This window comes from Halichondria panicea, chromosome 5 (genome assembly GCF_963675165.1).
Source record: "Halichondria panicea chromosome 5, odHalPani1.1, whole genome shotgun sequence".
NCBI classification, from domain to species: Eukaryota; Metazoa; Porifera; class Demospongiae; order Suberitida; family Halichondriidae; genus Halichondria; species Halichondria panicea.
Window position 1 is genome coordinate 7,452,541 of NC_087381.1, and position 12,534 is coordinate 7,465,074.

The following is a 12,534-nucleotide window of genomic DNA, read 5'->3' on the forward strand; positions in this document are numbered from 1 at the left end:
ATGAACAACGATCGGCTAGCACATTGCAAACTTCACAGACGCATAAAATGCAAAGCATGCGCAAGTACAGGCAGAGATAATAAAAATGTTACGTTTCATGCACGCTTGGCACATGCATGCATTTTAAAATTAACTTTCTCAGAGCCTAACGTACCGAGGCACACAGGAGGCAGGCGATTTCATCTCCCTCCGAGTACACACTCTCGAGTCTCAAATCCGGACAGACGGTAACCATCATTACAGGTGTGAGTAGCAATTGTACCCACATCAAAATCAACAGTCATATCAGGACCATATGTAATAGATCCGTTTGAAATAGCAAGTATTTTTTGAGGATGCACAATTTTCGAATATATGGTTGTGAATGTTGAGAGAGAGCATCACTTCCAAATCTTTGACCAGGCTTACCAGATAATTATACTGAAAACCCGACAACCACCGGGACTGGAAGTGGGCGTGGCAGCACATTTTGGTGCACTAATGCGCATTTCTATCAGTTACAAATTGGTGACTATAATTATGCCTGTCATGCGTTAATTAATACCTAGTAATTATTATTGTGAATATCGATGGGGGCGGCATCGTTTATTGGTGGTCGTTTCCTTGCTCAAGCCAGCAAAAAAACCAGTGTACGTGCAATTTCCACTCTCTCTTGTTTTATCTGTTCATGTTTGCGGTATAAGGGTTAATTGGGATATTGGTGTTGCTTTGTGCGTTTGAGTGGATTATACACTTGCTACCTTCCCCAAAATCCTCTTGTTGTATGTTATCTGCGTGTGTTGCCCAATCTTTTCTGCAAAATTATTCTCCTTCATACATAGATTATTCTCCTTTACAGTGGAGGTATGTCCACCACTATCCATTTCAAACGGATCTATTACATATGGTCCTGATATGACTGCTGATTTTGATGTGGGTACAATTGCTACTTACACCTGTAATGATGGTTACCGTCTGTCCGGATTTGAGACTCGAGAGTGTGTACTCGGAGGGAGATGGAATCGCCTGCCTCCTGTGTGCATCGGTACGTTAGGCTCTGAGAAAGTTAATTTTATAAAATGCATGCATGTGCCAAGCGTGCATGAAATGTAACATTTTTATTATCTCTGCCTGTACTTGCGCATGCTTTGCATTTTATGCGTCTGTGAAGTTTGCAATTTTTCCCATGTTTCCAAATGGTGTTGTAATGGCATTGCTCCGCATGAGCTCTGCTTTCAGCTTTTTTCACACCCCTGAGTTTATACACCATACATAGCTTTATCTTAAATCGATTGAACTATCGTGCCCTAGACAAACTAGCTTGAGAGAAGAGATCCAGGAGTTAAAATCATGTGGCTCTATTTATAGAAACTGAGTCTGCATGAGCAAACGACTAGCGTTTGGCCCCACTGTTAGTGCTAGGGCTTACTAATCTCTAGCTCTGTTGGAGACTGTTCTACCACATTTCTAATTCGCTTCTACCATAAAGCCACATAGCTGTCACACGTGAGCAAACACTATCATGTGCAACGATATCCTCATTAGCGACCTAATGAGACCTGTCGTATCTTCTTCGGCATTGTGTAGGGATTCACTTCACTTGTCCTGATGATATCACATGCGCACCTGCGATTATCAAATCCATAACTTTCGACGTTGTAACAATAATGATAACTTTCTGAGAGCCTAATAAATCTTACGTACCGAAGCATACAGGATAGTATGATTGGAACAGCTCTTTATAGCACAAGGGAGATGTCCGGAATAGTTAGAACAAGCAGGTATGCCAGCTGCGTGTGAACTAGCTAGATTAAATAGTAGCACGTACAGTGTGTGTCTGAATAGTTGCAATAATATAGCTATCTAAACTATAACTAATCCTCAAAGCTATCTAACAAAATTCTTTATAGTTATGAAGCTACATATTTTCACAGGTAGATTTGTTTGCATTTTCACTGTTTAGTTTGTTTTGCTGGTATTATAAATTTTGCTATCCTGCTCAAGCTTATATTGTTTCTAAGTACTTGCAAATGGTTTTAATGAGATTCATTGCATTTTCCAATTATCTGAAAGTACATATTCTAGGGGCGTAGCCAGGATTTGGGAGAGGGGGGTGCTGAATGAATGGATGTTACGAATTACCAGTGTCTCTATGGAGATGCACCAGAGATTACCTATCTCAGATTCTGTATCTATATCAGGTTCAGCTTGTGAATCAGCAGGACAGGGTGGCAAGCCACTTGCAGATCAGCTACAGTGTAAAGAGTGACATGGTGATAGCTAGCTAAACAGTCTGCAACTCTGTGGGGGACCTGGTTTTGCTCTGCACATGTGCACTGGAATTAATATTTGGAGGTGGAGCTTACTGGAGGTGGAGCTGAACTAGCATGGAGGTGGAGTTTCGAGTTGAATCACGCTAGTTCTGCTAACTAGCTAGTTTAATAGTAACAGGAACTTGTGGAGCAGATTCTGAGGCAAGAGGGGGGTGCTGGAGCACCCTCTGCACCCTTCTGGCTACGCCACTGCATTCTTGCGATTTTACTCTCATTCGCAGAAATAGCAGAAATTAATACTCGCAAAAATATATTACAGTAACTGTGAAACTCTTGCTATAGCTACATGTATGAAGCTACGTTGCTTGGAATGTATCAAAATTATTGTCCGGATATTAGTAGAACAAAATATAATATTAAAGCAACAGAATGTCCCCTGTATTAAAACAACGAAAATTTCCGAGAAAAGTTTCTGGGATATTCTAATTAGAAGCTTGTGATAAAAATTAGAGGACAATTAATAGTATGGCTAAGAGTGAAATATGGGATTAATAGCACGAGTAGCCATACTATTGATTGTTAATCATTGGTGATGCAGTTTTAAGGACATTTTTAGCTGCAGTTTCAGTAAATAAAATAGCCGCGGAACGTGCGATCATCAAGGCAGTAATTGCACATCGTAATGACGACGTGCAATTACTGATACGCGATTAATCACTGTACGAATCACAGTGAATAATAAGACAACATGCGATTATACCTTAAATCCCTTTGTTCTACAAAAATATCCAGTCCTCTATAATAATAATATAGCTCATTTATGAGTGCCCTGCCGATATGACAGTGTATGACAAGGTGCTTCATCAGTATAATAATTATTATGATCTTAAACTATGCACAACCATATTATTTATAGGTAATTGACAACTTACGAATGCAACTAGTAGCCAGTGGAGAGAAAACATTAAAAACCACAAATTCTCCACCTCCTAACTCGACTACCCTGGTCAAACATGTGCCGCTAGTATCCACTCCCACGTATGTGAAGCCCTCGTTGCATGTGTAGGTGGCAACAGTCCCTATAAATCTGAACTCCTCGTTGGGATCATATGTGATAACTCCATTTTCCAGAGGACGATGATCCTGACAAATTGCTGCAAACGTATGAAAAGGTACACCATAATAATAAGTAGCAGGAACTGACTGATATAAATTATAGGTATACAAATTTGTACTATTATAGTGCAAATTTGACACTGAGAAGAAATCACGATGTTATACCTATATAATTATATACACTTACGTATGCAATTTGGTTCTGGTTCGGTCCAAAATGGAGTGTCGGAAATCAAAGGATCTGCAATGCATTCCCTTTCCAAGGTACCATTTGGAATGAAAGCAATATTATTGAGGCACTGATATCTTGCAATGGTGCCCGGAACTCTCGACACAGGATCATATGAAATACCACCTGACAAGCCTCTGAAGTTTAAATCCGCACCACCGTCGAGTATAGGACATTGTCCTGAATATAGAAAGAGAATTTATTATGCATAATAATTTGTATATGGAAGTTATAGCTATACTATGGTTCTAGGGAATTATGGCAGTAAGCAAGGGCCTAGCAACTGCATGAAAATAATATTACTATTGTTGTAGCATAGATTTAGCCATAATTATTATTATGACAGTCACAATAAACATTTGATCACTTACTTTCACAAGTTCGATTCCGGATGTCCCAATTAACGCTAATTAGTACACCAAATTCTAAATTTTGTTGGCAAAGATCAAATGACTGTCCAGATACGCCAAACATTGGAAGACTACAGGTATACTCAGCACGGGTACCACCACTATATCCACTGGTAGGGGGGTCTTCGTTTGTTGTTAAAGATGGCCGGCGGGAATAGTTCTTCCAAAACGTCGGCCTCACACAGCAGAACTGCATAATTGATGATTCATGCATAATAAATAATAGCTATAATGGGTAAAGCATCGTACATCTACACGTTGGCTCCTCTCCTGTCCAAAATGGTTGTAGAGTGACTGGATTGAAATTACATACTCTTGTACGACTTCCTGAGTTTCCAAAGTTTACAAAACCGCTTTCGCCATCGCAGTCAGAATACGTGGCTGTAGTGAATTGTCTCAGCACAGGCGCATCAGGATCGTACGAAATATAGTTAAACCAAAGTCTGGATTAGATGGCGTTAACCTGGGGCATTGAGCTGTGTTGGGAAAACAAAATCCATTATCATGCAGAAGTAAAACATGTACTCTTACCTTGACATTGATGATTGTAAGCTGCTAAGAGCACAAGGAAAATCGCAGGAAATTTGAGATGCAGAAATTTGGCCATGGCTTCCAACAATGCAAAGAATATACAACAGGTTGTATATTCTCTTTCAAAGAGAGAGCCTCAGCTGAACTGATCTTATTCTATCAGTGTTGCAAGTTTTATAGCAGTAAGTGACAGGAAACTCTATATACATAACCACAAAAATGAAATGAGATGAGCCTGATGGTCTGTAAAGTGGGTGTGTACATATATAATTATTGTGACATTGAACACAGCAGGACAGGAAGCATAATAATAATTATTATTGTGCAGGATGCAAACAGTGTATGGAGGAGAGCTGTACATTCAAAGACTACTGTTTAGGTCTACACCAGTCCACCAAAAAAACATGTTAAGTTGAATTATAATAATTATGACCCTATTATAAGGAAATTGTTGTCCCTCCTATAGTGCATGAGGGATTGTATACTATAGCACTGCATGTATATACTGTATAGCAGGTTATTTTGAAAATATTCTATCGCAATAGATTCATCATCACTATATATTCTGAGCTGTACAAATATTTAAAACGATGGGTAGTTCATATGACAAAATTACCCCCTATACGATGACATGCAGTATATTATCACACTGCATGCATGTATCACAGTGCTTTTATATCAGTGTTGACCCTATAACCCTATGTAATGCTTACACTCAAGCATGTTTCACAATAATTATTTATACAGTTAAAACATTCAACCAATCTATATAGCACCCTACCATGCATCCACCCCTCAACCAGAGCCATAATGATGTGCTGTTGCTTAACAATATCTCTTTGATAGCAAACCCTCAGTTGACACAAGTCCTCATTATCTCCGGTGGTTTATTGGGATTGGGAATTGTTGTCCGTTCTAGCGGGTAATGTATCTGTACTCAGCACTTATACGGTGTCCCCTTTTATATAATTATACCCAGTATATAACACAGGCTTCATTTCATGATGTATATATGCATGCACATGCAATTATCTATTATTGTTGTTGGGCATATAGGTCCTCGGGGCATAGGTGGGGATTTGAAACATACATAATTCACATCGATCTGCATGGGGCAACCTCGATGTCAATAAGTGCAATGATCAGCTAGTACCTGGCGATATAGTTATTGCGCAAATCAATAATTGCCCTGCTTCTGATCAAATCCCCACATATAATTATGCCCGTACTGGGGCAGGTTGGGCTTCCCATTGATAGGTGCATTACACCCTAGCACGTTTCAGTAACTCAGTGTTCTATCATCCATCCCCCCAATGTACCACAGCTAAGTGCTGTTGCTTTTAATTCATACCAACCTCAGTTGACACAAGTCTCTACATTGTCTCTTAGACATCTGTAAGTCTCCCCACTTATTGGGGCGAGCGAAGCGAGTCCCTTCCTAGCGATGGACGTTGCAATTTTGTCTGTGTGTGTGTGTGTGTGTGTCATGGACCGGTGTCATAAAATTTTGGGCCCCCCATGTTTAGGCCCCCCCTGGGCCTAGAATTTTAAAATTTTGGGCCCCCCGGGCCTAGAATGTTAACAGTTTACGCCCCCAGGGGGCCTAAACTGTTAACATTCTAGGCCCCTCACTGTGAGATTAGGCCCCCCTCTTTTCTGCAGGAACAAAAAGCGCTTACGGACTTACTATGACTTTTCTGGCTATTAGCTGACTTATCTATGCTGCATGATACTAATGGACAAAGCAAAGGGAGTGCTATGACACTATGACTTCTGGCTATTAGCTGACTTATCTATGCATGATATACTAATGGACAAAGCAAAGGGAGTGCTATAACACTATGACTTCTAGCTATTAGTTATCTGTGAACCCTCACCTCAGATCCTGTCAGAGAGTGTATAAAAGTAGCAAATATGTTAGCAGGCATGTTACTAAATCTACCATGGAATCCAAAAGTGAAGAAAGATTTACCTTTGAAGTTATTCATGCTCTCATAAGCAGGAACGAGTACCCTTCATCCTTTAGTAAAGAAGACAAGCGTTCCCTGAGGCGGAGAGTTAAATGCTTTGATGCAGTGGATGGAGAATTGTACTATGTTGGATCTACCCGTAAGAGACAGTTGCCATAAATTACCTAGATATTATACATATAGTTATCGCTATATATTTGTGTCTACATACTGTTACATGCAGTATTACATTTTCAAAAAAGGTGATGAGAAGAGGCTTGTTGTGGAAGACAAGGAGCAGAGGAAAAGGATTATAGGAGCAATCCATGATCCAAGTCATATGGGAGTCAACAGAACATTGGACATGATCACAGCCAAGTATTACTGGCCTGGTCAAACAAATGAAGTCAAAGAATATGTAAGTGAAGCCGGACTTAGCCTCGATTCCAGGCCGATTAAAATACGTATTTTAATCGGCCTTGAATCGAGGCTAAGCCGGACTTTACTATAGTATTTCTTTTAGTGTATTTGCATGATCTACTTATTTCTTATAGGTGAAAACATGTACCAAGTGCCAGTGTACCAATCCTAGACTACTAAAACCAGCATCGACTCTCCACCCAATACCAGTGACACCAAAGATTTGGCATACAGTTGGGATGGATTTGATTGGCCCTCTGACAGAGACACCCAGGGGCAACAAGTATGTCATAACGCTCACTGACTATTTCAGCAAGTGGGCGGAAGCAGCCCCACTACCATGGAGACAAGACAGCACATGGAGTAGCTAAATTCCTTTATTCTGTAAGTGCACTATAGCAATAATTATTATGCACATCATTTACAGCAAATCAATCTCTCTTAATAGGTTATGTGCAGAATGGGCTGTGCAGAAGTCATCATCACTGACCAGGGTCGGGAATTCGTCAACTCACTCTCAGCCCAGTTGTACCAGAAAACCAACACCCAGCATAGAATCACTAGCGCTTACCACCCTCAGACAAATGGATTAACTGAGCGGTTTAACCAGACTCTTTCTAGGTGTTTGGCTAAGACTGTGAATGACAACCAAGATAACTGGGACGAGAAGATCAACACGATTCTCATGGGGTATAGGGCATCACGTCAGGCATCGATTAAGCATTCTCCTTACTTCATGCTCTTCCAAGCTGAGATGCGTTTGCCGATTGATAGTGAGCTACTGCCCGGTCAGCCTGAAGAAAGAACCCCAGAAGAAGTTATTGAGCATCTTTTGAAGAGCCGTGAAGAAGTGTTCACAACAGCTGAAGCCAACATCAAGTCAGCACAAGGCAAACAAAAAGAAACGTATGACAGAAAACACCAGCAAGTCAGCACACTTAGCGTGGGTATGAAGGTTTTGCTGGAGAATACTGCTCAAAAGCAGAGGAAGGGAGGAAAACTGGACTCAAGATGGCTAGGGCCATATTTCATCAACCGAGATTTAGGTAAGTTATTATTATTATTTTAGTGATAATAGTTATATCTATACAGCCTGTATGTTATACAGCTAAAATGAATTCACATGCACTATATATATAATTAGATATATATTATATGTATATATAGGTAAGGGCTTATATGAGCTAAAAAACCTTTCTGGTCAAATACTCAAGAAGAAGGCGAATGTCTGTCGGCTGAAGTTGTTTAATGAAAGGAGCTTGTCTAGAGGCAATAAACAGCCACCAGAAGGCGATCGGCCACCAGAGAGAGACGACCAACAGCCACCAGAGAGAGACGACCCACAGCCACCAGAGAGAGACGACCCACAGCCACCAGAGAGAGACGACCCACAGCCACCAGAGAGAGACGACCCACAGCCACCAAAGGGAGACGACCCACAGCCACCAAAGAGAGACGGCCCACAGCCACCAGAGAGAGACGACCAACAGCCACCAAAGAAAGACGACCCAAAGAAAGAGGACCCACAGCCACCAAAGAGAGACCCTAAGTCAAACAAATGTAAGACTAAGGATGTTTTCAAGAAGGTGAGTGTTGTGTCTCAATCAATTATCTTTTGTCTGTTACTGTACCTTTACTGTACTATTCTTACCTTATCATAGACCGAAGTACAGTGGGTCAATGAGCTCTCTCTCACGGCACATGACAGAGAGATACTACTCGCCCCAACAGGCATGCTGTCTGACAAGCATGTGGATGCTGCAATGATGCTTTTAAGTGGCCAATTCTCCAAAACATCTGGGTTGCAATCGTCACTTAAAGTGCAGTTTCGTCTTGGTTTTCGCCCAATTGATTTGGACAAGCGCACGAGGGTTCAAGGTGAGTTATGTAACTGTCTCAAGATTATGAAACAATTCTTTTTATTATATATTAGGAGTGCAGATACTGTTTGTGCCAGAACGTCATCACTGGATCCTGACAAGTTGTATTGAAGGCAGTGTCTATGTGTATGACAGCCTGCAGACAGGCACTAAGGAATTTCCTAGATCTGTAGAAAATCAACTACTCCAGCTCTACCATCCAACACTTAGTCCACCACAACGTCAAGAAATTGGTTTACTGGCAGAGTGTCCGCCTGTCCAACAACAACAAGAGTCATATGACTGTGGCTTATTTGCTATTGCATGGGCGTACCACCTCTTAGTTGGAGACTCTTTAAACACGCTGACACTGGACCAGCAAAAACTCAGACGGCATTTGGTAAGGTGCTTTGAAAAGAAGAAACTATCAAGGTTCCCAAAATCAAGGCAGGAGACCCCTCGAAGTGAGATAGTGTGGGTATCTGTAGTAGCTTCGTGCTACCAGTGCATAAGGCCTGACTCGTGGAACGACATGGTGCAGTGTGATGGCTGCGACAGGTGGTACCACATGAAGTGTGCACGTATAAAGAAAGCTCCATTCAGTGACTGGCACTGTAAAGACTGCAAATAGACTGCAAATAGATAGCTAGTTTTTCTGTTGTTGTACTTGTTCAAGTTTTGAGATGTATCATAATAACCGCTGAGATACTTTTAATAGGGGGGGGCCTAAACTTTTAAGAGGGGGCCCAGAATTTTAAAATTCTAGGTCCGGGGGGGCCCAATCTCATGGGGGGCCTAAAATTTTATGACACCGGCACGATATTTGTTTTTTTGTACTTGTGACCCTTTACCAACTTTACGTGAACGCTGCGCATGGGCACAAGAGCTAGCTACACTCAGGATAGCCTAGATTCCAAGCCACTGAGAAAGGCGAGGGGGCTGGAGTCGAGGCTACACTCAGGAACCAAGGCTCAGACAAGACACAGAGACTCTTGAGGCTACAAGCACGCCTACAGCAGGTCAAAGCAGCTCAGATGGGGACCTTCTGAGCTTAAGATCACACAGGCACGCCTGCAGGAGGTCACAGCAGCTTACTTGCCATGTTTCACTTCCAAGTCTTGTGTTTTTGTGATAATAAACCTGCTAGCTCACCAGGACAAAACATAGATCAAAACCAGTCACTACGGCAGGTCAGAGCAGCTCAGATGGAGACTTCTGAAGTTGCACAGGCACCTTTAGACAATACAGCACTACGGCAGGTCAGACCAGCTCAGATGGAAACTTCTCAGGCCACACAGGCACGCTTACAACAGGTCAGAGTAGCTTACTTACCCGGCAAGGATTGTTCACAGTATACTATCTTGTAAATTGGGTCCAGCAAGAAGTGATAATAATTATATCCTTGCTCCTCATGTTAGTTTGTATAGCCAGCTCTTTCATGCTGAACTTTCACTCATACATATGTTTCACCTTGATGTTACACCACAGTCAAAGACCACAACGTACAACCCTACACCACTCGAATAATTGTCACGGGTATACAGCTGGCACAGTCATATCTAATCCACTGAATCAGACTACACGGTTTATATTTGTTACTAATTTCATTTTATTTGATAAATAAACTTACACATCATGCACTGTACTGTACAACAAATACACAAATTGCTTGCTCGCCCCAAACATGCTCTGCATGCTCCTAGTCATAATATACTTGGGTGGATTCTTACTATCATGCCCACAATTGGAACTTATCATGCTTCCAATTGTTAAGTGGTAAGCCAGGGCAGCTGTCTAGCTTCCACATTATTGTTAGCTACTGAGAACACAGTATAGCACATGCTTTTGGGAACAATAATCTGATCAGTGTGGAAGCAATGTGGTTACTCTCATGCTTCCACCTGTGCAACACAACAGCTCACAATTGGTTTATCACAATAATTAAAGAACAGATGTACTGGGGTTAGCTTAATGATGTATAGTGAGCCAGTGAAACCTCTGTAAACCACATTACAATTAAGGCAGACAAGAATGCCTGATATTGTTGACTGCTAATGGGCAGACATTTACTCAGACACTCTGGCTCTATTGCTGGTTGCCCCATACAATACATACATAAGGAACCCATGCACCCTAAACAGAAGCAAAATTTAATATGCAATCTTGTGTTGTACTTTTTTTCAGATACCTGTCAGGCTGTACAGGTATACTTCCATGATTGCCTGATCGCAAAAGGGTCATTCCATATCAATTCACCGAAATTTAAAACGTGACGTCTTCAGAATTGCACGAAACTTGGTATATGTATGAGGAATGTTATGATAACATCTCAGAAAAAATTTTGGATTTGTAAACAATATGACTGTTGAGGTCTTTCTTAGATAGACAGTTCTATAGCTAGCCAGTAGCCTAGGCAATTAATGTAACCTAGTCTATACTAGCGATTTACTTCAACTTAATACTCATAAAGATTTTTACCATGTGGTGCAGAGACCAACAACAAACTAAAAAAATAGAGCATGGGGAGACACAGATAATTATGGACATGGAGATTTCTAGAACATTCCACTGATACATGTAGATTGCACAAGAGCACATGACAAACGTAAGTAGAACAGACATAACAGAGATCACATGAGAGGTGATAGTGTAAATCAGTTAGAAACTGTTAATATTGCATTCATACATCCAGATAAAAAATGCAGAAATTCCCAACTTTTAGAAACTGGCTGCTGTTAGTTAAACTGTAACTTTCTAACCATTAACATTCAAGACTAAGAATGTATATCATCTTGTTGCCCCAACCACGAATATTGCCTAAATCACACTACATCCCACAACATATCTCATGATCCCATTGGAATCCCAGAACCAAACTTGTCACGCTTCAAGATAATGGTATGAGGAACATGATACACAAAAAATTACAGGAAAAAACAGCGCTTTTTGAGAAGCCAGAGTTCAAAGGACACTAATTAGATGCAATACCTAAAATTTATCAAGTGAAGCCGTACAACATACCAAATGATGCGAAATTTCTTAGGCAAAAAGATGATATATATTCTTAGTCTTGAATATTAATGGTTAGAAAGTTACAGTTTTAACTAACAGCAGCCAGTTTCTAAAAGTGGGGAATATCTGCATTTTTTTATTAACTCAATCTCAGAAGCCATAAAATTAATTATTGTTTACAAGCCCAAAATTTTTTCTGAGATACCATTCCTCATACATTACCAAGTTTCGTGCAATTCTGAAGACGTCACGTTTTGAATTGATATGGAATGACCCAAAAAAGAGATAGCTAAGTGCTGATTTGGCTCAAAAAGTAATTCACTCGAAATGAAACAGGTACATTAATATAATTATGTACTCTCAGATTACGATATGAATGGTACCACTGCCCAGCCCAAAATAGACCACTGTACCTGCACAATATCATACTGCACACACACACACACACACACACACTAGCTAGTTTACCTGCAACACTGCACATTGTATGATTGCAACACTAGCTTGTTTGATTCAGTGACTATCTCCTGGCACACCTTAATTCCTACAACAATAAGAGGTGCATGCTGGCAAATGAAAAACACCTTGAAATCTGTGCATGCCTGGGGCTGTATGTTTATCGTAACAACTGTTGACCAATGAGATCAATTTGTGGTAACGTGTAAGTGTGGTATAAAGATACTGCAACGCACGCCCATGATCTAACCATTACTTATTATAGTCAAATCTATGGTCCATGGTTACTGTAAATAACGG

The 12,534-nt window shown here is 40.7% G+C and overlaps 2 protein-coding genes and 1 long non-coding RNA gene across 3 annotated transcripts in view; 2 read left to right on the plus strand and 1 right to left on the minus strand.

Annotated features, from left to right (window-relative positions):
• LOC135335843 (uncharacterized) overlaps positions 1-12,534 on the plus strand; it is a gene marked incomplete in the record, with an annotated part of 743,773 nt that overhangs the window by 626,155 nt on the left and 105,084 nt on the right.
• On the minus strand, positions 3,169-4,715 carry LOC135335715 (uncharacterized). The gene is made up of 5 exons (XR_010394589.1): positions 4,539-4,715; positions 4,257-4,483; positions 3,969-4,197; positions 3,556-3,777; positions 3,169-3,406 (listed from the first exon to the last, which is right to left on the minus strand). It is a non-coding gene; the product is annotated as an uncharacterized LOC135335715 (long non-coding RNA).
• Positions 6,253-9,470, plus strand: LOC135335725 (uncharacterized). Its single transcript, XM_064531271.1, has 7 exons — positions 6,253-6,647; positions 6,751-6,905; positions 7,042-7,291; positions 7,356-7,953; positions 8,075-8,493; positions 8,569-8,785; positions 8,841-9,470. Exons 4-7 carry the CDS (start codon positions 7,359-7,361, stop codon positions 9,395-9,397), a joined length of 1,788 nt encoding a protein of 595 aa, XP_064387341.1. The 5' UTR covers positions 6,253-6,647; positions 6,751-6,905; positions 7,042-7,291; positions 7,356-7,358; the 3' UTR covers positions 9,398-9,470.